Source organism: Populus trichocarpa, chromosome 1 (genome assembly GCF_000002775.5).
Source record: "Populus trichocarpa isolate Nisqually-1 chromosome 1, P.trichocarpa_v4.1, whole genome shotgun sequence".
NCBI lineage: Eukaryota > Viridiplantae > Streptophyta > Magnoliopsida > Malpighiales > Salicaceae > Populus > Populus trichocarpa.
In genome coordinates, this window is record NC_037285.2 from 12,826,270 (window position 1) to 12,851,475 (window position 25,206).

The 25,206-nt window shown below is 32.1% G+C and overlaps 2 protein-coding genes across 5 annotated transcripts; one reads left to right on the forward strand and one right to left on the reverse strand.

Moving 5' to 3' along the window:
* Positions 1-11,225: 11,225 nt before the first annotated feature.
* LOC18094576 (increased DNA methylation 1) lies at positions 11,226-14,836 on the reverse strand. Of its 2 annotated transcripts, none has more exons than XM_024594836.2 (8): positions 14,709-14,836; positions 13,684-14,469; positions 13,482-13,581; positions 13,303-13,388; positions 12,922-13,157; positions 12,563-12,649; positions 12,352-12,451; positions 11,226-11,883 (listed from the first exon to the last, which is right to left on the reverse strand). In XM_024594836.2, exons 2-8 carry the CDS (start codon positions 14,401-14,403, stop codon positions 11,548-11,550), a joined length of 1,665 nt encoding a protein of 554 aa, XP_024450604.1. In that variant the 5' UTR covers positions 14,404-14,469; positions 14,709-14,836; the 3' UTR covers positions 11,226-11,547. The 2 variants fall into 2 exon arrangements, with proteins under 2 accessions (XP_024450604.1, XP_024450597.1); XM_024594829.2 differs by having other exon boundaries at positions 14,690-14,811.
* Positions 14,837-21,393: 6,557 nt separating this feature from the next.
* LOC18094577 (probable enoyl-CoA hydratase 2, mitochondrial) lies at positions 21,394-24,906 on the forward strand. 3 transcript variants are annotated; one of them, XR_002982420.2, is made up of 9 exons: positions 21,394-21,754; positions 21,865-22,034; positions 22,734-22,808; positions 23,207-23,297; positions 23,413-23,464; positions 23,786-23,889; positions 23,972-24,048; positions 24,411-24,475; positions 24,579-24,742. XR_002982420.2 is itself a non-coding variant. In XM_024603373.2 (8 exons), the coding sequence occupies exons 1-8, from the start codon at positions 21,565-21,567 to the stop codon at positions 24,423-24,425; spliced, it is 774 nt and encodes a 257-aa protein (XP_024459141.1). In that variant the 5' UTR covers positions 21,394-21,564; the 3' UTR covers positions 24,426-24,742. The 3 variants fall into 3 exon arrangements, 2 of the variants coding, with proteins under 2 accessions (XP_024459141.1, XP_024459137.1); XM_024603373.2 differs by having other exon boundaries at positions 24,411-24,742; XM_024603369.2 differs by lacking the exon at positions 24,411-24,475 and having other exon boundaries at positions 21,398-21,754; positions 24,579-24,906.
* Positions 24,907-25,206: the final 300 nt, after the last annotated feature.

Here is a 25,206-nt window from a genome sequence, read left to right on the forward strand (position 1 = left end):
CTTTTACTGTTAATATATCCCTCAGCTTATGAAATAATAATAAAAACAAAAAAAATAGTTGAGGCTGATTTCATCCGTTCATAGTAAGTACGTATATCTAACTCTAGCCACTAGCACTCCTACTGTAATTGTTATTAAAACGTGCTAATTAAATAGATAAGACACGCATTTGCATATATATCAACTACTATGCCAAGACAAGAAGCTAAGTTTAAGATCAATATGGACAAATATTATATATTTAAACAATTTATTTACAAAAAAAGACACAAAGGCCAAGATTCCCACTTACAAAGAAATTTGCTATCTGAGCACTTAGAAGCAGTAATTTAATGAAAACACGTAAGATCTGTTTTGTTGTCAAAGAAAAGAAACATCGTATGTAGTTCAGCTGCATCACATGTAAAAAACATGCCAATCTTTTTTCTATATATATATCTGTGCTTTTGGGATCTACCTTTTTTTATCCATCTCGCTCTTCGAAAACACCGAGTACAAAATTATTGCTCTGATATGAGGTCTCGAGAGAATGTGGAGGAGAGCTAAAGGCACTAAACGAGAATAGTGCTTTTCCTTTTCACTTTATTTCCCACTATCTATATTCTATAGTGACAAGAACAGCACACCGCAATATTCTGCAGGCTTTAATTCAGAGTTTCATTCACTCGTGATATAAAGCATTGGCGGAGAAAAATTCAGCATGTTTTGTTTTGAGTTTTTTGTTTTTTTGAAAAATAGTATAGTGGAAATTCCTTTTTTTTTTTTTTTTTGGGAAAACATGACCACTAAAAACTTATTTATAAAAATAATATAATTAATTGAGACAATAAAAGGCACAGATGAGACCTTCACAACTAGCAAAGATGTGCATGTGTGACATGCCTGATCTCAACATTGCAGTACCAATGATGTTTTTTCAATCTTTCAATTCTATGTTAAAAAAAAAAAATCCAACAAACTCAACTAGTGGTATTCAATATAATCCACAACCAATTCAACACAATTCCCATGATCTATAATTCAATTTCATCTCAAATCAATTCATAATTAAAACAAACTCAAACAATCTTTTTATATCAACAAAAACAATTCTCATAATATTCAAGTACATCATTTAACTATATCTAATAAATTATCTCGTGGATGAGCTTGCACCATCAAAACCATGAACATGCTGTCATGTATGAAAAAAAAGCTCATCCTCCTCTATTTCAATGTCCAAAGGATCAAACCTTCCTAACCTGACTAGGTCCAAAATGACATGATGAGAACCAAATGGAGAGAGCGGCACACACAACATCATCGACAACATCACAAAGTTAATACAATTCTGCATGTAATTATATATGTAACATGTTAAAAAATAATTTTTTAACAATATTTTTATAATTGTAGAAAATACTTAAAAAGGACTTATACAAACCAAATAATTGCTCAAATAGTTTTTGTTTAGCTACCAACACCTTATGATATGAGACATCATATAATAAAATCCCTAGTAGCTTGAATGATCACTATTTTAATAGTTATTTTAGCTTTGACAATGATCAACATTACATTAACGATAAAATCCGAATCAAACTGATGGTGACTTTGCATAATCATTGGATTGAGATATGTGTGGTTCTTTTAATTTTAAAATCTCAAATGAAAAAGAATTATTGCGATATACACTACACAAATACCATTAATATACTGGCTCATACATATACGGTAACTACATATAAATTATTGTTGAGCGTTACACTTTATGATATAATGAATTCTTTGTATGCCACCACCTAACTACAATAATTAATTTAAACATGGATTGAAAGGTTTGTCTATCCTTCAACTCAATAATTAAACCTAAATTTTTACAACTCAAAGCCTAGTAAATTGCATATCAGTTGAGTCGGCCCACTAATATCCTTAAATTTAGGAATAAGAGGTCATATGAATTGGTTTATTGACCCAACTAAATCATTTTCCTCAATTGCTTCATCAACATATCTTCCTGTTCTATATATAAATAGGTATCTTGGATGAGTGGAAAGGGATAGAAAGAATTTTTGAGTTAATTTCTCCTTTTGTTGTTATTAATTTTCTCTAAATCGTGTTCTTCTATTCATTCTTTATAGTTTAGATTTTAGGTTCGATATTTATAGAGAGATATTAAGTACAATTCCTTTGAGTTTATTGAACCTTGTTTAAAAGTACATCTAAATAAGGAGTTGTTGGAATCATGAGAAACATATTGAAGAAAGTCATTTTGCATCAATTGAGGAGCAATAAAGCTTTAAAAATAAATAATTAATCTTTGACAGAAATAAAATTTTAAATTGGATATCTTTTAAGAACTTTAACAAGTACTCTAAACTATTTTTGTTTAAGTATAATTTCAATTTTTTTTTAGTTTGCATTCAATGATTGTTTTTCCTATATTTTCACAAGTTTATATATTTATTTAGTATGGATGATAGTTTTTATATCGATTGTATGATTACCATGTTTTCATATGCTTGCATGAAATAAATAAATTCACTTGCCAATTATTTTTTTATATGTGAATTTCCGGACAACAAAAACGTTCTTTTCATTTATAAGCTGTTCATACTACAAAAGGGAGAAAATCATGCTACACATCACGAAAAACGATTGCATACCATACATGTTTTCGATTTACATGCAAGCAGGATATTTTACAAAACTGGAAGCAATTATGCTGTAGATCATCCATGACATTGAGAATGAATTACGATGCAAAACGCAAAAATTATACATACCCATGACAAGATTGGGGCGTCACATCAATTCGATGGTTTTTTTTTTTTACGACAAGAATCTCTCAGCAATCAAATATTTAAGGCCCCTCCCTCCTTCCTAAAGCTAGGGCACTGACATTGAACTATTGGACAAAACAAGCTAGATAACATAATAAAGAAAAAGAATTCTACAAGTATACTCTCTGTCCGTTGTCATGATACATGCCCAAATCAGCAATACTATTGAAATTAATTTTTATTTTTATAATAACGAATTTATATTTCAAATCAATTTTGTACATTAATTGAGATTAAATTATTCTTAAACAGTTTTAAACGTGCACTACTTAATGACATTGGTCTAATATGTTTAGAGAATTATAATATATATTGATTATAATTAATATTCAAACTAAAATAAAATAAAATATAACTAGCTAGCTAGTTTATATGTAAACGATTGAATCAATGCGTTATATAAGCGAAGCAACTGAGTAAATTCTGAAACAGAAACAACACATGAACGTTTAATGAGTTTCTCGTTTAGATCAGTACAAACACATCATGTCTCGTTCTTTACGGGTCTCTCCTCTACTGTACTAAATCCCGTTGGCGTGTCTCATGACCCGCTGTTGCTGACTTTTGATCATGCTCCATTTGACAATAGCTAACTTTCTTAGTTCTTAATGATGATAGGGTTTAACGTAATACATACTCGGAGATAATCATCAACCCTTTTGGGCTTATAAAATCTGAGTGTATGATGGAAAACGTGGGACACGGCAAGAATTAGTTTATTACTAGTTGCATTAAACATATCATCATCATGCTACTTATTTTTGATTTGCTTGGCTAGCTAGAACAACAAGCAATTGGCCATTGCCAAGTGACGCCCTACTTTCTTTAAAAAAAACTTTAACGATGAGAGAATGGTATAGAGATATATATAAGAGGGAAACTACTGAGTTCTGAACAAATTAAGAGCACTGGCTACCGATCATGCCGTTATATGGAAAGGGAGAAAGACTTGATGAATAATATGCTTGTGCTTGACGTCTTCTGGTGCAGAATTTCGGGAAATAATTATTGCAGAGACACATCTATCTGTCAATGAAAGAAATTAAGGGGCTGTTTCCTATTATTATATAAATTATTTTTTCAAAGAAAAATTAACAAACAGAAGCATGAATCACATGAGATGCAGATTGACGAACCACCAACAGGGGGGAAAGCGTGCAGCACCAAGTGAGAGAGTGTGTGATGATCGAGGGTAGTCGTGCTCGTACCCAAATTCATGAAGAAAAAAAGGAGAGCGCGAGTATATTAGTATTCTTTTTTATATTCAAAGACAATATCGCTGTTTTTTATTTTTATTTTTATAGAAATTATTATATATATGATTCCATGTTGCATTGTGTTATCCAATCTTCCGCATAAACATGAACCTCGCTTTTTACGAAAAAAAAATAAAAAATACTAACGTTCCCTCGATTTATTATTTTCATAGAAATTATTATATATATCGTTTTTATATACATGGATCTAATTGGTTTCGTTTATTGTGATCTAGGCGGTCAATGCTCTTCTTTCTGTTTCTTGATTTTGTTACACTTGATGCTCCTTTTACATATATGATGCATCTAAGTCGTTGTACAAAATAAAGCAACACGAAATAAAACTGAATACAGACAAATTAGCAAAAAACCTCATAAAAAAAACTTCAAAAAATCAAAGTTAATTAGCTAATCTTTGAAATCTATTACCTATATTATAATTACCCTATAGAAGTAAACACAAAAAAATTACAAATTAAAATTTCTAAATATAAACTAACAGAACATGTTTAATTTTTAAAACAGATAGAATGAAATCTAAAATGAGAAGAGAGAAAAGAGGGAGAAAAATAATCAACTGGAGTCCAACCGCTGCTACACCAAGCACACATGCCTGATCACTGAGAAGAGAGAATGCCATCATTCTTTCAATTAATGCAGTCATGTAAGGTGATATTTAACCACCGAAAAATACCACATGTGCCTCCTAAAGAGTGTTGGGGCCTCTCACTTGCTGGCGAGTGTCCAGCAGGTGCCAACCACTTTTATTTTTTTTAATTATATTTATATTTATTAAAAATATTATTTTCTTCTTATCCAAATTAATTATAATTAAAAAAACTATGATGAAAATACAAAAAATTCCTTGAAAATATTAAAAGTTCCAAATCAAAGTAGATTTTAAAGTGTTAAAAGACTCAAAAGCTACTAGACTGTTTTTTTTTTTGTTTTTAAAAGCAATGGAGTCATTTCACTCTACAATTAGAGTATGTATTAAAAGATTGAAAAGCTATTGGCTGGGCTATATTTTTTGTTTTTTCATTTTAAAATTATTTAAATTATTTTATCATCCATCTAAAATTTTAAAAGAGTGATTTGTCTCATATTAATATAATAATGATAAATAAACCATATAAAAAAAATTATTTTGCTGCCAATAGCTATCAAAATATACTGTGTCGTGGTTCACATTGAATCTCTTGTCTTTTTGGTTTTTGTTTTAATATTCCTTATTCAAATTCTAACCCACAGATTGGGGCGGATTTAAGTTTACCTATAGATTTGAGAGATTTTTTTTTTCCGTATAAAAGAAAGAATTGAAATATATATTATTGTAAACTAATATCTATATACATATATATGAATTACAAATATCTTTTGATTTTCATCTAAAATAAAAAAATATAATTTTATTATATGAAGTAAACACATTAGATTGGATCAGTGACCTGAGAAATTATCCACGGGTAAGGTTGACTCAACTGAAAAGTCTCAGGATGAAAATATTACACCCATAACCCAATGTTTACGGGTGCATTTAGATTGGATAAGTGGGGACGTCGGTTTTGAATTTGCCAACACTAGCTAGATCTCATGCATAGCAGTATGAACATGAGCCAAATACCAGCAACATCACACTTAAACTCTCAGGGAGTGTAAATTACGCTTTATATGTGTGTATCAAGAATCTCCATTACTATTTCAATCTTATGTGCCTCACAAGAGAACTTTTTTAAAAAAAAAACCAAAGGAAACATTTCGTCGGCAACAGATTAATGTTCCTTGCCAATGGAAATTAAATAGTTCCTCAGAAAAAAATACCCTTAATTCTGATCCCATTTGTTATATATCTTTTACAATTCCATTCTACTCTAGAATTAATACGCGCGCAGAGTTTCCTTGACCGTAGTTCGATATATTTGAATGAGACGCTGCCTGGACGAATATGCATGTGTGTTGGTGAATGAAATTAGGAACAGTTTGGTAGTGGGAAGGAAATTAAAGGATAAAGCTATATACGTGATATTGAAAATGGAATTGAACGAGCACTTCATTGAAAAGGCTGAGTCTAAAGGATTATTTTGAAATGAATTAATCAACAACAACTAGAACAAGAAGAGGAAGACGATTATCTTCCCCTTAGAAATGCCAACTAACATCCACTACTGTATTTAAATGACGTGACTGCAGGTTGAAAATCGGCTACCATATACCTATATTAAAAGACTTCAAAGATAAGGAAAAATCTTTCTTTAACCCGCAAGTGTTAATTACTTTGATTTATCTGGTCCTCCTTCATCGTATAGTTTATAATATTTCTTACAAGATAGTTATTGTCTAGAGACGACATGCTGGTTGACAATCTAGTCGACTGTCGGTGCTAGGCTTTTGCCCTATGAAATCACACTATATGCTGCCTGTTTCCTTGAGTGCGAGGGGCCGGGCATCTGGCAGTGAGAAAACCATGTTGACAATTGGGTAGGATAGCATTAATGTCAAATGTGTAAAGGTAAGCAATAGATAGATATTCGATACCATACAATGGAATTAAATTAAGTGCATGCAAAGAAAACAGCTAGTGTTTCTCACGAGAAGTATTCTTCTTCTTCCTTTTCATTTCTTTTTTCTTTTTTTGTGTTTTGCATGTCCTGGTCACTGAATTCTCTTTCAAAATTTGTAGCTAAGTCAACGAGCATACGAGGAAAGGCTCTGCCGAGGAAATTTTGTAGGATTGACTAAAGAAATTAATTATATTTGCACCGCACGCATGCAGTAGAAAACAACCACTGCAATTAAAAAGATCAGCAAAAGTGGAGACTTGCGGGGAAGGTGCTCTGATGATGGTTAGTCAGAAAGGAAGTTCCACCGTCCAAGCTGATTGGCGTGATTAAATCTTAAGAGAAAAGGTACACCAGTCTAAGCTGTAAAGGTGTTCAGATCAAAAGGGGATTCATACATTTCAAACAAAATAAAATGAAAGAGACAGATCTTAACTGGTAAGAGATGAAATTCCAACATGACTAATTAAAGGCACCATTACTCTTGCTGAATCCTTATTTGATGGATCATGTTCTTAGAATGAAAATAAAAATTGTCTTGTTCCAATCTTCATAGTTTGGCAAAAATCATGACAGTGAAAAAAAAACAGGCAAGGGATTCTTTTATTCCTTTTGTTTTTGTTTTCATGCATGCTGCTTTGATCTTCCTTTCTTCTCTACTATCTTAGCAAGATTTTTCAAGTAATCAACTCTTCCTTTCCCCTCCCTTGTTATAATTAAGGATATATATTGGAGATTAATGTGCATAATTCAAAAGGAAAAAGTCAATAAAAATAAGATACAGTCTTTCACATTTATGTGTTTATTCCTTAATTTCTCTTTTATGTTGCGTGCACAGAAAACAAAAGCGACTAGTACATGATAGAAAACATTATCGCATACTTGTACTCACGTTAGACACGAAGAAGTCTCGAGGAACCCCAAAAAAACAAAAAAGGTTATATTTCTCAAGAAAATGACAAAGCCTATGAAGTAATTTGATGATTTCCCCGACAGGGAAATAGAACCCCCCCCCTTTTTTTTCTTTCTAAATATTAACAGTGGAGTACGAATTAGAAAATCCCAATGTGAAATATGGACAATTCGTAGTCTAGTCTAACCAACTAATTTTTAGAGAAATCAATAAAATATTAAATTCTTTCCACAAAGGGTTTCTAAGTAGACGCCATGTTGCTGCTCTGGCAAGTCATAAGCATTGAATTGGACTGGTGGAGAATTGAGGCAATGTCAACAATAAAACACGAACAAAATGAAGGGCCAAACCACCGTGAGAGCAGAAGTACAAGATCTATACCATGATTCAAAATCTTTAATACTTTTCTTGTATTTTTTTATTTATTTAGAGTTGAGTTTTCCTCTCTTGCTCATGCAATTGCTGGTGCCTGGCATGCGTCATCAACAATGTTTCATTGCTTGTTTCTGAAGGAACAAGAAGCAGATCACAATAACGTACCTTTTAATGGGTGTTACGCCCTAAAAAATTAATAAGTCAATAGACACTATAGTAACAGTACGGTGAAAGATTCATAGCACTTTTTTTCCCCCTTACGGCTCAGGAGTCGGGATAATGTTAAAAGCACTTTGGAAGTATACTAGCGGTCAAGGAGAAAAGTGAAAGAAAACGAAAGAAAGGCCAAGGCTTATAGGCTTTGGTAGCTCGACGAGAAGCATGAACAAAGTCCAATGTAAAGTTATAAAACTTCTTCCTGGCTGCAACCTGAGACCTAAATCAATTTAGATTGAAAAAAATAATAATTGACTTAACTTAATTTAGTTAAAAATTTAAATTGATCTACAATCCAGTTAGCCCAATTAAAAACTTGTTAAGTTTTTTTTTATATATAAAAAATGAATTAATTTTTTCTTTCACTTTTTCTCTATTTTTTTTGGGATGAAAATCGGGGCTTAACGACCATGATTAGATTAATCGAGTTAATAGTACTCAATAAAATCATAATACAAAATTGAAAATAAACCCATGGTTGGGCCATCTATAATCCAATTGTCCTTACTATATGGACATTTCATCGAACCAAAGTTTGCTAACCAATCTACTATTGTATTGGCCTCTTTAAATATGTGTTGAGCTCTAACATCGCATTTCCTGGGCAGGATCTCCTTCGCTCTATTAACCGTAGTGTAGTTAGCATCCACTTTGTTACGATGCTTTGTGATTAAATTGATGATCAGCATAGAAACCGACTCCAAAATTAACCACCGTAAATCCCTTGATCCAAGTTGTCAACCCTTGGAAAAAAAAATTAATTGATGAAGGAAATATTATGCTAAGTGTGTAAAAGAAATATTTAACTTATGGGGATGATGATAGATAAGAGAAGTTAGAATAAAATGTTTATGTATGGGTTTTTAAAAAATAAATTGTGAAAAATAACAAAAAAAAACAGAAATATGAATTAAAATCAAATGGGATAAATAAATAACGAAAGAATTAAGATGAAATGTAGTATAATAAAATTCAATATGCCCTAGTTTAAATTCAGTGAAATAGATCTCAGGATTAAGTGAATGAGAGAAACTTGGAGAAAATTCTAGAAAAAATCTTAGAAATCCTTAGAAAACAAGAAGTCAAAGGGAAAGTCTTGAGAGTTTGTGAGGATTAAGTTTTTTAAACGCAAAATTAAGAGGAAAACAAGTGAGAGGAAGGAAGAAAATGAATAGGGAGGTTTAGCCGAGTACCAAGGAAGAAGAGGAACCATTGGAAATCCCCCTGAAGAACATTTAAGGCTCACAAAATCATCTGATAAGGTGTTTTATACTCATTTCAACAAGTTTATGTGAAGTTATTCTAAGTTATAATTGAGTTTGTTGGATTAATTGGTATTCATAAAGAAATTATGAATTGTAAACAATCATAATGATTATCAAATTAATTAGTATCCGTGAGGGATTACCGGATTACTGACAATAAAAAACATTGTCAGTAATTATCGAATTTATTAATATCATGAGGAAATTATCAATTTGTAGACAATCAGTAGAATTCAAATTAATTGGCATCCATGAAAAGATTATCAAATTATAAACAATTAATAAAATTACCAGATTAATTAATATTTATTAGGAGATTGTTGGATTGTTAAGAATTAAAATGATATTGTCAGAAGATTTATTGACATTCATTAATGAGATTGTTGAATCGGTGATAATCAGAAGGATTGTTAGATTATCGACTATCAGAAAAATTATCTGATTAATTAATAATCTGTGAGGGGATTGATGGATTATAAATAATCAAAACAATTATTAAATTTATTAATATCCGTGAGTAATCCGTGAGGGATTGCTGGACCGTGGACAATTAGTAAAATTATCAGATAATTGACATACGTAAGGAGGTTGGCGGACTGTGAAGCTTGACATGGGACCATAGATAACATCGTATAAAGCGGAGACTGCTACCAAAAATATGTTCTCTTTAATTGTCTCAATTTGGAATTCTAATCCTTTCTGAAATTTTCTTTTTCCAGCCATGCACTTCTGCAGGAACGACAATTTTGTCACTCATAGAGTTCAGGTGATTAATTATTACTGAACCTGTTACCTTCAACTTTCTGCTGCATCATTTGTCTGGCCTGTTGATTATCGGTTACTCGTCTGCTGTGATGGAATTAACTGTAACATCCGAGCTTTTTATACTAAATGAATATTACATTATTTTCATCCCTTCAAGATTTTAGAGGCTATCATTCTATGATGAATTTTCTTAAGAAATCTGCCTCAATATCAGGGATTTTAGATCCTTCAATACCAGTTACCTCCAGGTTATCTTAGGTCTTCCTATCCCCCTCCTCCCTCCTTCCACTGTCTTAAGAAAATGAATGCATCACGTGTTTTCCTTCACTTCATATTTCTCAGTAGACTTTAAAGAATCTACTGGTTATGCGTTTTTACTTGAGGGTTCTCAAAATATTTGTTTTTGAACTAGATAAATGATTTCTATTATGCAAAGGGCATTGCTCAAGATTAGTTAATACCTGAAAATTTGTGCTCTTTTTTTTTATTATTCTTTGAAATTTCCAACCTGTTAATTTTCCTTGGTGTTTTTTCGTTTCTTTCGAGGGATGTTTATCAGACTTTACCTGTATCTTCCAATTTTTAATGGATCACTTGAACTATTGGCTCGTCAAACCATTTTTCTTCTTGCATTCCAACATTTTCATATGCGCTTTTGCTAAATAACACCAAGGTAATTTGCAAACTGATGGTTACTCGTGATTTAAGTTGAATGCGAACTAAAATAAGAATTTTGAAGAAATTTCTGGAGGACTTGCATTACCGTATTACGAAGTGGTGTATATGGTGCAACTTTGCTTGATAAAAAAACAAAAGTATAGGTACTAATGCTTGAAACTTTCGTATCGAAAATATTTGTTGGACCATGTTTCATCCACATGAGATGATCCACCATGAAGATGATTTGTTGGACACTTCAAGGAGGTAATTCTGGATGTGCGTTTTCAGGAATACTATTTAATTAAGACATTGAAAAACATTTAGTGGTATAGGGAATGAGATCCTGGGTTTTAATTTCAATGACCAACGGGGTGCTAATTTTCATAAATTTGACATTGAAATAATGGTTATTATTACTACATTGATCACTATGATAATCAATAAGATAGACAATTCGAAATTTAAGTTTTTAGTAGCAGATGATCAAAATGTAGTTTATCAGCACTAGTAGGGGTGTCTCCAAGCTTGCAAGTTAACATCCAGCAGACGAACTAATCCTAAATCCAGCAAGACTAAGACAACAACGCAAGAGACATTGCACAGCACAAAAACCTGAAATCTAATAGCATTCTAGAACAGAAGGATCTGGCCTGAAACCATCCTTTAAATGACCAAAAAATCAGGTCCCTGGTGTTTGATTAAACTGCACAATTTATGTCACTTGTCTTCTGCCTCTTCATCTCCAGATTCAATATATTCATGGTTTAAATCTAGACCAGCTAGTTTTGCACAGTTATCACTGACCATATCCACACCCTCATCCACATCCACGCCCACGTCCGCATTCATGACTGCAGAAGAACTACTAGCTGGGGTGCTGAGAAGGGCCTTTTGCAGCCTGACTGCACTTGGAAACGTGAGGGTGTTCCAGTTGGTGATCTTTTGGCTAACAGCATCCTCAATGGGGGAAAACCCGCATTTCCCCTCCCACATCTCAGTGAGCTCCTGGACTGATGGGATGATTAGATGCTCAACCCCCATAACTGAAAAAATCTGGAAATTAAATCAGAAGTAACAACGTGGTCAGATACTGAAAATTATAATATAAACAGAAGGCTTTAATGATCAGTACAAATTGAACCATATATTTTAGCAGTTGAGAGCATAACATCAGCTACAATCTGAATTCTGAAATTGTCAATGACAGAAAAGAGAAGAGAGTACATTGGCTGAAAACTGCTTTTTCTCTGTGATTTGCCGAGGGTTGTAGCATAAAATAGCGTAATGGGCAGAATTGAGACCAACCTAGTTCGATCACATAGTTTTTCTCCATGATTTTTTTTTCTTTCTAAATGAGCACTTAAAAAATGAAACAGAAGTGAAAGTTCCAGGTTTTGACCGAACTTGCCATAATTTATGTGAAGCAGTTAGCAGAAATTACTTTTGGAAGCTCTTAATCAAGACGAATGAGAATGTGGAGAATTACTTTCAGATAGTAGAGAATTTCACATGAGAACTTACAGATTCAAGAGTAACCAGTAACATTCTTGACATCCCGTTTTGCCTATACAAGTGCCGAGTTCCAATGAAAGGCATCTCAGCCAAATCGGTCCCATGCACTCTGCAGAAGCACGGAACAAACATTTCAAGTTAACCATATCCTACGTATGTATTTTGCTGATAGTTGCACAAAGAACAGCATGTGTAATTTGTTTCCGACAAATGAAGATACCTTATAGTTGCAGCTGAAATGATGTCATCGTTCTTCTCCAGGATCGCAGTATAAAAGCCTCGAAAATTTATCCTGTTGAGGTTCGATCTGAAAAGACAGAAATATTAGTCTTTATTTCTTGGATTTTTCATATGTTTTGACTTTTGAGGAATTCTTTATGAACGTAAATAGCAAAAGTGATCATGTTATAGAGAAGTTCTTGCATCAGTATGTATATGACACAACATGTAAAACAAAAGAAAAAAATGTTACGAGGTTGGTAAGTATTAAACAGCCTTATGTCCACAATTGTACCGAGGAGCTTAAACATAAATACAATGGGAAAAAGGCACAGCTCTGCAAAATCTATAAGCGCTCACCCTCGACTATAAGCCACACTCTGAACTACATTGATCTGCGTATGCCGATCAATGATTGTCGTGAAACATTCGTCCAGCACCTCCCAGGCCAATGCAATTTTTGAATTGCATTCGGTGATTAAATGAAGATCCTTGAAGTCCAAGTTGTCTGGCTCCATCCGCTGGAGGAGAGTCCAACAGAACCCCCCTTCTAACTCATGTTTCACACCTACGAGGCTCTGAAGCTTCTCGTAAACCTATGAATAAAGCTCAAGATCAATTCAAATCTCAAGTTGACAAGTCTTAAATGTTAATGTGTTGGGTTAATCTTACATATTCTTAACAGTAAAATGGTAATTGTTAAGGAAATTGAAAGAAAGCTAATTGTGTTGAAATATATACCTCTCCGCAGTGAGAATCACATGCTAAGGTTTCGCCACTGGCATTAAGATCCAACTCCTTATTGCTAACTAAACACTGGCAATGATCTATGACAGCAAAGGATACAGCTTCATTAGTGACTACAAGAATTGAGAATCTTTAAAAAAATAATAACCAGGAAATGATAGGAAAGTAAATACATTTTTTATCACATTGAACGCAAGTTTGCAGGTCTTTGTCGTTTTTATTACAGTGCTTGCACACACAGTAGGGACAAATCCAATCTCCTTGGGGAATCCTCTGCGCAATTAATAAAAAATTGAAAAATTTACATTAAAAACAGAGGAGCAATGATTTTTACTTCTTCGAAAAAAACTTATCATGTCAAGAAAATTTACTTACTTCCAACCCCATACATTTGAGATGGGAAGTGGACCAACACTTTTCGCAACAGATCAAGTCCCCTCCATCTGCACAAATCAGGCAAGCATCATCGTGTTTATCGGAGGCGCCATTACGGGGAACAATCTCATTAAAGGTGCGCCGCTCGACCTCTACATTGCTCTGCCAAACTTCAAACTGACACTGCAAGAGGGAGCTGTTGCTTCGAGCAACATGGATATGTTCATATGGCCTTTGTAAAACACTCCCGGCATGGGTCTCAAAATCCCACACTGTCATAACTTCATTGCAGCACTCACACCGTACACCCTCTCTTCTTGCTCTTCCCTTCATCAGCACCTCCTTTTTGCTTTGTTTGCGAGCATCCGAATCCCCCTCCCTATCAGCAACATAATAAATTTTCTCGTTCTCGATGATCATGCCATGGTCTATCAACCTTGACATTATAGTTCTCGCTACATATTCTGCAGGTTTGCTGCCGGAAGTACTTGCTTCTCCGGCTGAAGGAGTTGATTTCCTCGTCCTCTTAGGAGGGCGACCCGCCCTTCTCTGCTCCGAACTTTCAGTAATCATAGTGTTACTTCTTCGCGGTCTAACGTTCCTGGTAAAATCAGGATCCATTCTCCTGCTAGAATCACTTTCATGTCCATCATCATCATCATCATCATCACAGCTGACGTACGGCCTCTTTTGTTTTCTAGCCCTTAACTTATAAGCCATGTTTCTAGATTTCAAGAACCCTGGTTTTGCTTCAAGAATTTGTGTTTTTGGTACGCAAGAAAGTATCTGAAACAGAAACAATAACAACAACAATAATAATCAGAATAGTAACCACATAACAGCAAGAGCTGGCTAGCTAGCCAGAAACAAAAATAGCATCGGTGTAAAAACACAAAATCATCTTGATTTGTTTCCATTTCATTTGTTGATTGCTGTAATCTTCTTCGTGGGAGAGTTTCAATGTTAACGTCCAAATACGGAACAAGAACTGAAGTACAGAAAAAACCTTGTAGCTATTGCTGTACCGAGTAATAATGATTGGAGCGTTACGGTTGATGTTCATTTTTCTGTTTTTTTTTTGCTCGAATCCATTTCTGTTTGTCAAAAACACCTGTTTTTCTCCCCGACACTCACTATTTTGAGCACTAATCTTATTGGCTTGCTTTTTAAGTAAGTAAATATATGCAAAGATTATATAAATTTTAAATATTTTTTTTTTTGCTTCTAATGAATCCCTAATTTAATTTGTTTTTACTAACAAAAAAAATAAAATCCTCCGCCATTAAACCAGCCAACCAGGTTTTTGTGTAAACCCAAACCTATCATCTTTTTTAGCCCAACACCCTGCCAGTGATTTAACTTGATAGTGAAAGTCATGTCTGAGTAGTTACGTATGAAATTAAATATCCCACCGACAAGTAAAATTTCCAAATTATTTAAAATTTGATGAAGAAAAAACATTATCTTTCTTGGATCAAATTAGATTGTGCATCAAATATTCATTTTTAAATAAATTAAGTGACCCAAATTAAATTAGGCTATATTCATAATTATGATGAGATTAATCTAATTTGTAAGATGATTTTTTATATATTAGATATACCCACCTTTTTCTTAGCAATAATATATAATTTTGATATATTTCTTATCTATGAGGTACTGTTTGGGAACGCGATTTGCACGGCGTTCCACAAAAATTAAATTTTTTTTGCTAAAAATTAAATTTTTTTTGATAAAAATTAATTTTTTTTTTGTATGTTTTGGATCGTTTTGATGCGCTAATCTCAAAAATAATTTTTTAAAAATAAAAAATATATCATTTTGATATATTTCGGTATGAAAAGCACTTTGAAAAGCAACCGCAACCACACTCCAAACGAACTAACACGATTCTCTGCACCGAGGCTTGTGGCCCAACGGCAGAGGCAAGGTTTCCTTGCCTCTGTCACCTGGGTTCGAGCCTCAGCGTGCACGCCTGTCACCCCCGCGGTGTCTTACCTGCCTACTGGGCTTGCAGGGTGTTCAGTGGGTCCGGAGATTAGTTGTGGTGCGTGTAAGCTGGCCCGGACACCCCGGGTTACCAAAAAAAAAAAAAAACACTAACACGATTCTCTACAAATGTAATTAAGGAGAAAATTTACCTATTGGTATATGGAGATGATCACTCTAAATTCTCAGCATGTATGTGATTCTCTTCAGATATCAAGTATTAATCATGAAAAGAAGTGACCGATAACTTCTTCAAAGACCTCCTGATCTTAAAATCAAGAAATATCACAGTTTTACAATAATAATAAGAAGAAGAACAAAACAGTATTCTTCTTTTCAAGATTCAAAAAAATAAAAGGGATTGGTTAAAAGGGTTCTGAGAGAAATCGAGAGTAAGATTGCTTTTAAAGAGTTCAGAAATGATTTGGAGACAGAAGAGCAAGACACGAAGCAAAAACGAGAAAATCTACATGCAATGGAAGGCAAGAGGAATCCCAAATGCAATTTTTGTAAAGCCTTTTTCCTTGTATGGCAATGTTGCATATGAGAAATTCAAATCTAAGTGTGTGTATAGCAGTATTATCTCGAATTGTAGATACGTTTTAGCAAAATTGGGTCACTTCACCGCTGAGTTCTAGCAATACAATTAAAGAAAATCTCCGTATTAGTAAATATGGATAACTATATAATAAGTGAAGCTCGTTTCCATTTTTTGAGTGGAAGAAATTACAATAACCCTCTTGAGATAATATAAAATTACAAACACCATCTACAAATTTGAAAAATTGATATTATTTAAAAAAGGGATAGTTAAATTAAAAAAATATATATAGAAATATAAAAAATGATGGTGATTAATTTTTTGGTTAATGAAAAATATTAATTTCACTATTTAAATATGGTATATATGAGTGGTTAGTCATGCCTTTTGAATTTACTAATGCATTTAGTACTTTTATGAGACTGATAAACTATATATTGCGTGCATTTCTTGGTAGGTTCGTAGTTGTTTATTTTGATAATACATTGATTTACAGTGAAGAATTAGATGGACATATAAATTATTTAAGACAAATACTTGATATGTTTAGAAAGAAAAGTTTGTATGTTAACACAACAACCATTACAGTGATTGATGACATATGAGAATATCTCAATAAATCTCACTCACCTGGCATGTCTACGATTCAACTTACCTTGACTTTTCAGATGTCTCGAAGATTAGTGATCGATATGAATCACAAACTCCTTAGGCCAAAGAAAATGTTGTCAAGTCTTCAAAGTCCTCACTAATACATATAACTCTTTTTTATATGTTGGATAATTTAGAGTTGCACAATTAAGCTTTGTATTGAAATAAGATATGTGTCTTTTATCCTCCCTTGCAACAAATTCAATACCTCTAACTAAATCATCACATTCAATCTTAAATTTTTTGTAAAGTTAGGCAAAACAAGTAATGAGGCCGAAATAAAGTTTTCTTCTAACAAATTTAAAGCTTTCTCCTATTCAATTTTCCATTTAAAATATATTGTTTTCTTTACAATTTCAGTTAATAGAGCAACTATTGTACAAAAATCTTTCACAAACCTTCTATAAAAACTAGCAAATCCATGAAAACTTCCTATCTCACTTATCATTTTATGTGCAGACCACTCTTTTTTAACATTAACCTTAACTTCATCCATCACAATACCTTTTGTACTAACAATATATATATATATATATATATATTCCATGCAAAAGTTACACTTTTTTAGATTAGCATATAAACTTTTCTCTTTTTTTTTCAATTACGCCATTTTATGACCGAATAAAAGGCTAATTTAAGTTAAATTGTTGAGGAATGAAAAAATAAAAGACAGAGGACCAAAGTGAAAAGGACATGGAAAATATATGGCAACCTTATACTTTGAGAAAAAAAGTTCAGTTTAATCCTTATACTTTCCAATTTATTTTTTCAATCTCCTTGGTTTTTGAAATTTCTTAGTCCCTAGTTTGAGAGAGGGGAGAGAAAGTTACTGGATTCTGATGATGGAGAAAAAAAGACTTGGTTGACACTGATTTAGGCCTAAAAAAGATCGATCTTGATGTCAATAGGTTCCATTCGATGAAAAGAATCTTACTAGGTGTTATTTAACCTTCCCAACACCTAAAATGGTAGATATGAGCTTGGAGTTGATTTTAGGTTCATAGACTGGTTTTTGGGTTATTTGATACCACATACAAGTTTATCAAGGTGTATAGGGTGTTTTATAGGTATTTTGGGTCAAAATGGTTTGAAAAAAAAAGAGTTTTTACATAAAAAAAACCCTTGATTTTTCAACCATTTTTGGCTGAAATTTAGGAAAAAATACGCGACGCGTCACTTGCCTTATTTTTTAAAAAAATTGGGGTGGAAAACATGTTACAAATAAAAAGATAAGGGACCACAAGTGAGCCTAGTTTGCTAAGCATAGCAGCGCCTGACCTTTTTTTTGTTTTTTTAATTGATACCTTTTTTATATGTATTTTTAAGTAGTTTTTTTAATTTATATCTAAATTAATACCCCTTCTCTCTCTGATTTTTTAGATTTTTTATATACCCTTTTTTAAATTATTTTGTATGTATTTAATGTTTCGAAAAGATTATTGTAATTCATCTATAATATTTTTTATATTTTATATAAATAAAATTTATTTTCATGAGGTGTTTATAAAAATAAAAATTATTTGTTCTTAGTAAGAAAAAGTTACCTTTAAGATAAAAAAAAATATGCATTAAAGAAAAAAGTTGGGGTTAAATATCATACTTATCTATCTTTTATTTTTATGAGAATGATTATCTTTTTATTTTAGAATTTGATTGGTATTAGTAACTATTTCTCAATTTATCGGTTCATACATTCTAAGTTTTATTTCGTTTAGCATAAACAATGTCTTTATGTTTCTTAATCAAGAGAATCACGAAACAGTTAAACACACTCGCAATATTGTCTCAATTAAACGCACTTGAGACCCTACACATGACATTGCGTTAAGAACTCTATTTTTGTATTTATTAATGTATATGATCCTCGTTTTATTTCATTATATGTAAGTATCGACTTTTCGATGCATAATTATATTTTTTTTTATGTCAAAAAACATGTTGACAACACCTATATATTCATTATTTCACTTTAAGAAAAATCTAACCTAGCAACGAAGTAAGTCAAATAAACATGTTAACACTTTTTTTTTTCATTTACTCACATAGATTGTGCTCAATTTATTTAATTAAAAGAATGCATAAGCTTTTTGATTTATGATTAGGATTTTTTTTTGTCAAAAAACATGTTGGAAAAGCTTGTATATATTTATTTTTTTGCTAAAAACATTATTCAACATACGGTGAAGCGCATGTCAAATATTTAGTAAATAAATATAAAATGCGTCTGAAAAACATTGTGGACGGTCCACAATGTTTTGCCCATTTTGCCCTTATCTATATAAAACAAAAGGCAATGGATAAGGGGTATTATAGTCTTTTTATAAGGACACATGTCTTTTCTAGATTCATTAAGGGCACAAAGGTCATTTTATCTTTTTAAAAGTAGTATAATTACCAAAGTAACTTTATAGGAAAAAAATAGTTTTATGTTCAGGGGTTTTATAGTAATTTTAATTTTTTGTTGTACACTAAAATGACAAACATACCATCAAGATCAAAAAACCAAAGTTGTCTTGTAGAGGCATTTCAGTCTTTTATCTTGGTTTTTTTAGCTATATTTAGAGCAATGAGGGGAATTTATGTATTTAAATGATATAAAATATTTATATAAAAAAGTTGTTAGTACGTGCGTCAATGCAACACTCGCTCTTTGGATAACACTTGCGGCAACATTCAGTGTTAGAGGTTTTTTATTAATTATTTTATATGTATTTAATTTTTGAAGATATTATTCTGATTCATTTATAAATATTTTTTATATTTTATTTAGATGAGGTTTATTTTTAAAAATAAAAAAATACTTATTCTTTGATGATATTTCTAATGTGTGTAGTTTTGTATAATATTTTTTTCTTTTGTTTTATTCAATTAATTTAATGTGTGTGTTTATTTTTATTATCATTTAATTGAATATAAATTTGATTTTAATAAATAAATTCAATAAACATAATCAAATAAATATTTTATATTATAAGATCAAATATCTTGATCTATATTTATCTCTTAATTTTTTCAGTTTTATTTTTAGTTATCGTTAATGATTTTTTATTTATTTGTTTACACAGATGATGCTTGATTTATTTAATAAAATATTTGCATGAGCTTTTTAATTTATAATTATTATTTTTTTATATAAAAAAAACACATCAATAAAACTTTTATATTTAATTTTTTTTATTAAAAAAATATACAACCCACAGCATATTAATACGAGTTAAATAACCAGTGATTAAACTATTTAGAGTGCTAATAACGGTTTTGGTTTAAAATTAGGTTTAGCAAAAAATTCTTTTGCCCTAGACAGCACTGCACACTAAAATATCATTTTAATGATCTTTAATTTAAACCGATAATAATGGAGGAGAAAATAAATAAATAAATAAGAGTTGAACCATTTTTGCGCTTTTCTTTTCCACTGTGTTTTAGTTTAATAGACCAAATTTATAAAAACTAGGTGAAAACAATTCAATCTCTTTTAAAATTCATAAATTAAACCAAAATAAATAAATTCTACACATCTATTTCTCATCTACAATTTTCTTGAAAACATAAAATTATAATAGAAAAGCGGCATGGGTATCGATATCAACCTTGGCACTAGTCAAATGACATCATTTTCATAAGAATTGAGGTAGGATAGTTTTTAATTCGAATAATTATAAAAATTCTTTTATAGTTTGCTTTTAAATTTTTATAAATTATATTTTTTATCATGTAATTTACATATTACATATCTTGACAATGTATTTTATTTGATTTTTTTCTTATTATAACAATATGAAGAGAAAAATATAATTCATATCAAACTATTAGATGATTTTTTTTAATTTTATATCCTATCTCAAGAAAGTTTGATGATTAGCTTCTTTTTTAACTTCTTTTTTAATTATAGAATCACGCTAATCATCATTTAACCACCTCCATGTCATGATATTAAAATTCATTCATTTAACAACCAATTTAAAGGATGGAAAAATAAACCATCTACGTGGCAATAAACATAAGATATAAGGACATTATCCAATATCCACTGAAATGATTTTGTTACGTGTGTGTGTGGACCATTGATAATTAAAAAGGATAGATTTTGATAATGGTGTGAATAAAAACATATTTTAACTATGTTTGTTAATGAAAAGTGATTCTCAATAAATTGTTTTCTAGTAAAAAAATTTGGTCTGGTTTTAGAAAAATATTTTATTTTTATTTTGAATAAAAAATACTTTTTTAAAAATATAAAAAATTAAAAAAATATCACATTATTTATTAATCATAGTTCTTTTATATATATATATATATATATAATTTCATTCTTAATAATTTAATTTTTATATGATTTATTCACTAGGGAATTTTAGATTTACAATTATGCTGGAAAACTCAACAAATTGAATGTCTACGTCTAAGAAAACAAAAATCAACCAGCCTACTTATTAGTATTTTTTTATTTTGTTTTTAATGTTGATCAAATTTAACCATGTTCATTATGTTTAAACTTTAAATATTATATGATAGATGAGTTTTCGAACCTAATCTCGTCGAATTCACAAGAAGATGAGATTATAACCCTATATGATTGATTGACGAGCTTTTTAATTTAATTAATGGATAAGGTAGAATTAATATAAAACAATTATTCCCGTCCAAGTTACTCGCACAAAAATTTGTCTAAATCTTTCCAAAATCAAAGAAACAAGCAAATGGGTACTTTCCCTGCTCTAACAAGATCACTGGGTCATTACTGTATTAAAAAGTCGAGATCCTTTAACTTTCCGAATCCTCACGTTTACAGCAACGGTCACCAGTACCAAACCCATAGAACCCTCCTCATCTTGGACTCCCTGTCCTCTGAATCAGTCAGGCTTCGAAGATTGTCAGATTCGGATTCTGGTAAAATCCCACCTTAAACTCTCTGCATTAGTGTTTGGTGCTGTACTCTTTTTTGTTTCTGACAAGTTTTTAGATTGTTAAAAAAGTGAATACTTTTGTTGTTAAAACAGGGATTGTCGAGGTTAATTTGGATAGGCCTGCAGCGAAAAATTCAATTGGCAAGGAAATGTTAAGAGGGTTACGCAATGCTTTTGAAACAATTGAAAGCGATGTCTCTGCTCAGGTTGTTTTGATTTGCAGTTCGGTTCCGAAGGTTTTCTGTGCTGGTGCTGATTTGAAGGTAATGCATTCTCTCCTCGGTCTTTGATTTTTCTCCTTTTCTCAGTAGTTGGGGATTTTATTTGTTAAAAACTTTGCTATGTCACAAAAGGGCTCATCACAATATCCCAAAAGAAAGAGACTTCATGAAAAGCAACTTGCTTTGAACCGCAGAAGGCTTGAACAGACCATTAGAAAGTAGAGGAGACTTCATCTCTTTGAGTTTCTAAGAACTAATCTTAATGTCTAGTTGGGTTGTTAGATTCCCTGTTTTCTCTTTACATGTTACTTTATTGATGTCAAATAATCATTAATCACCAATATCTTTCTTTGAATCTCTTCCTACACTTTTTTGGTTCAACACAATTATGGCAGTTATACTCAACCATGATTTTATATATATAAAAAAAATCAGTTGAAGTCGTGTTCATTACAAGTGAGGATAAGAACTTGATCTCCTTTATGAGCTTTAATATTGATAGACTTTAATTTTGAGGCACTCTAAACTCACCTGTGGGCTGTGGCTATATTCTCCGTGTTCAGAAGCTCATTCAGGTTTTTGTGATTTTTTGTTGTTCTTCTTTTCCCTTTCTGCTAGGTATTTATTTTTCTCTTGTAAGGATGACAGTATTGATAATATTTCCTCTTGGGGACTGCAAGTCTGTACTTATATTTGGTGGTGAATGAGACTTGACAGATCTGTCTTTGATTGGATTGGCAGGAGCGCAAGACAATGACTCCATCTGAAGTTCAAGATTTTGTGAACTCATTGCGATCTACATTCTCACTCATAGAGGTGGGTCCTTATGATTGTCCATATCTTTTCTAGAAGTTATGTTTTTTTGTTACTCGAACATTGTAGATACGGTGATGTGTGAATATGTTTGTGAGACTGGTGTAAAGGGGTGGGTTCCATATCCGTAGATGAATTGTGTACATGTCATTCAAATTCTAGTTCTTTGGTTTTGCATGAATTCTAATATCTCTTCTTTATAATTCTATCTCTGACCTTTTGTTTTAAGTTTTGAATTTTGCATGTAGCCAACTCCTTGAAAACTTGTTTCCTGAACTATAGCCCAAGGGCAATTCTAAGATCCATGTGTTTATTATAAGATGTCTTTATGTCAGAGTATTTGTCCCAATTTCTATCTCCTCTTTAACAACATAATGAGCAACATGTTTCTGTCAATGCAGGCACTCTATGTTCCTACTGTTGCTGTTATTGAAGGAGCAGCATTAGGTGGTGGACTTGAAATGGCTTTATCGTGTGATCTTCGCATATGTGGTAGTTGCAGATTTATTCATTCATTTGCTTCTGTAAAATATTTTCTTATGTATTATTGTATCTTGATACTCAAAATGTGATTCTTACCTCATCTTACCCCATATCAATGATTCAGGAGAAGATGCAGTATTGGGCTTGCCAGAAACAGGACTTGCCATAATTCCTGGGTATTTGCTAAATTTGGCTTGTCATTGGTAGTTAATTACTTGGAATTGCAAGTTCTTTGCATTTTTTATTTGACTGCTCTTGTTTTCTTTATAGATAAACATGGATGTATTGTACTGTCTCCTCAACTTATTGTTACAGCACTTATATTCTACAATGTAATTTTTCTTATCTATCATTGATGATGAACTGTACATGGAATGGACTTCTGATATGTAACAATTTTAAACAGACATCATTGTGCTTGAAACCTTCTTAAGTTTCATTGGAAATTGGCCATTTAGTGATAGATCATCCTCTTATGGAATCTTTGGTCCTAACAGTGCAGGTGGGACACAAAGACTTCCTAGGTTGGTTGGAAAATCACTAGCAAAGGAACTTATATTTACTGGCCGCAAGATTGACGGCAGAGAGGCCATGTCAATGGGTATGTTTAGCTGGTAGCCGCTTTGAATCTTTTTTTTCTTTCTTTGATTCATATTTAGCAACGAAGGTGTGTTATGTTGCAGGGCTTGTCAATTACTCTGTCCCTGCTGGTGAAGCTCATTCAAAAGCACTTGAAATTGCTCGGGAGATTATTCAGAAGGTACAAAATGTAAACCTTAAGGATTTTTCTCACAGAAAATTATTTAGCACAGAATAACAGTGCAACTCTGCACTCTGCGGAAACTTTGTCATTGAACATAGAAGACTAAGCATCTCTGCTAGAACTTAGAATACTAAAAACTCGTTATTTTTAAATGTTAATTCAAGATAGGAAATTCTGGGAGGTCTAAAACCCTGTGTATTTAATGTCATGCGTATGCAAAAACTGGGGTCTTGAATCCCAACATTAACTTTCAAACCCATTTATGGTGGGATTGGGGAAAACTATTGTAAAGCTTTATCTTTGGCATTGTTGGAACTGCATTGACGATCCTTTATTTTGTGGACTGAATTTGTTCAAAGAGCGCCTGTTGTTAGCTTTGGAGACTGAATGACTTGATGGTGACCATATGCACAGCATTTCAAGGGTATTGTGTAAACCTGAAGTCATTTTGATGTAGAACATAGAGCACCAATTTATTACTATCAGTTTGTTGGAAGTTCACTTTGACATGTGTGTACTCTTGTCAGGGTCCAATAGCAATTAGGATGGCAAAAAAGGCCATCAATGAGGGACTTGAGATAGATTTACCATCAGCTTTGGAATTGGAAGAAGAGTGCTATGAACAGATCTTGAACACAAAAGATCGTTTGGAAGGCTTGGCAGCATTTGCTGAAAAGCGGAAACCAAGGTACAGAGGGGAATAAAAAGAGAAAATGTTCCTGGACAAGTTTCTTAGGATTAAATGCCATTCTTCATACAATTTGTGCCCATGAGCAAATGTGCATGCCAGACAGTATTAAATTTGTATAAATTATTAATAAAGAAAATACTAAGCATTCATCTTGTCTGTCATAATCAATTTGGTGATGATTAGAATGTATTGTTGGTTATCTATTTGTTTAGAAGCTACCTAGTTTCATTAGTGAGTTAATGATTTGGAAATCTGCGCAAAACATCTTTTGAAGTGGGGCATTTATTTACAGATGGTAACCTCCTAACATACAAATAATGTCATATAAAATATATTATTGATAGAATTGATAAATCGATGGTTGAGTGAAGACCTTTGCCATATTGCTAGCGAGGGCTTCTAGTGAATCTTCATGTATGAGCGGTCCCTTAATGAAGGGGGAAAGTGACATATCTCTATTATTA

Coding starts and splice junctions, on each gene's coding strand:
- LOC18094576 (XM_024594829.2), bottom strand. CDS start 14,746: ATGAACATCAACCGTAACGCTCCAATCATTATTACTCGGTACAGCAAT. Junction 14,470..14,689: donor GGTACAGCAATAGCTACAAG/GTTTTTTCTGTA, acceptor TTTCTGTTTCAG/ATACTTTCTTGCGTACCAAA. Junction 13,389..13,481: donor CGTTCAATGTGATAAAAAAT/GTATTTACTTTC, acceptor TTGCTGTCATAG/ATCATTGCCAGTGTTTAGTT.
- LOC18094577 (XM_024603369.2), top strand. CDS start 21,565: ATGGGTACTTTCCCTGCTCTAACAAGATCACTGGGTCATTACTGTATT. Junction 23,298..23,412: donor GTGTGATCTTCGCATATGTG/GTAGTTGCAGAT, acceptor TCAATGATTCAG/GAGAAGATGCAGTATTGGGC. Junction 23,890..23,971: donor CAGAGAGGCCATGTCAATGG/GTATGTTTAGCT, acceptor GTTATGTTGCAG/GGCTTGTCAATTACTCTGTC.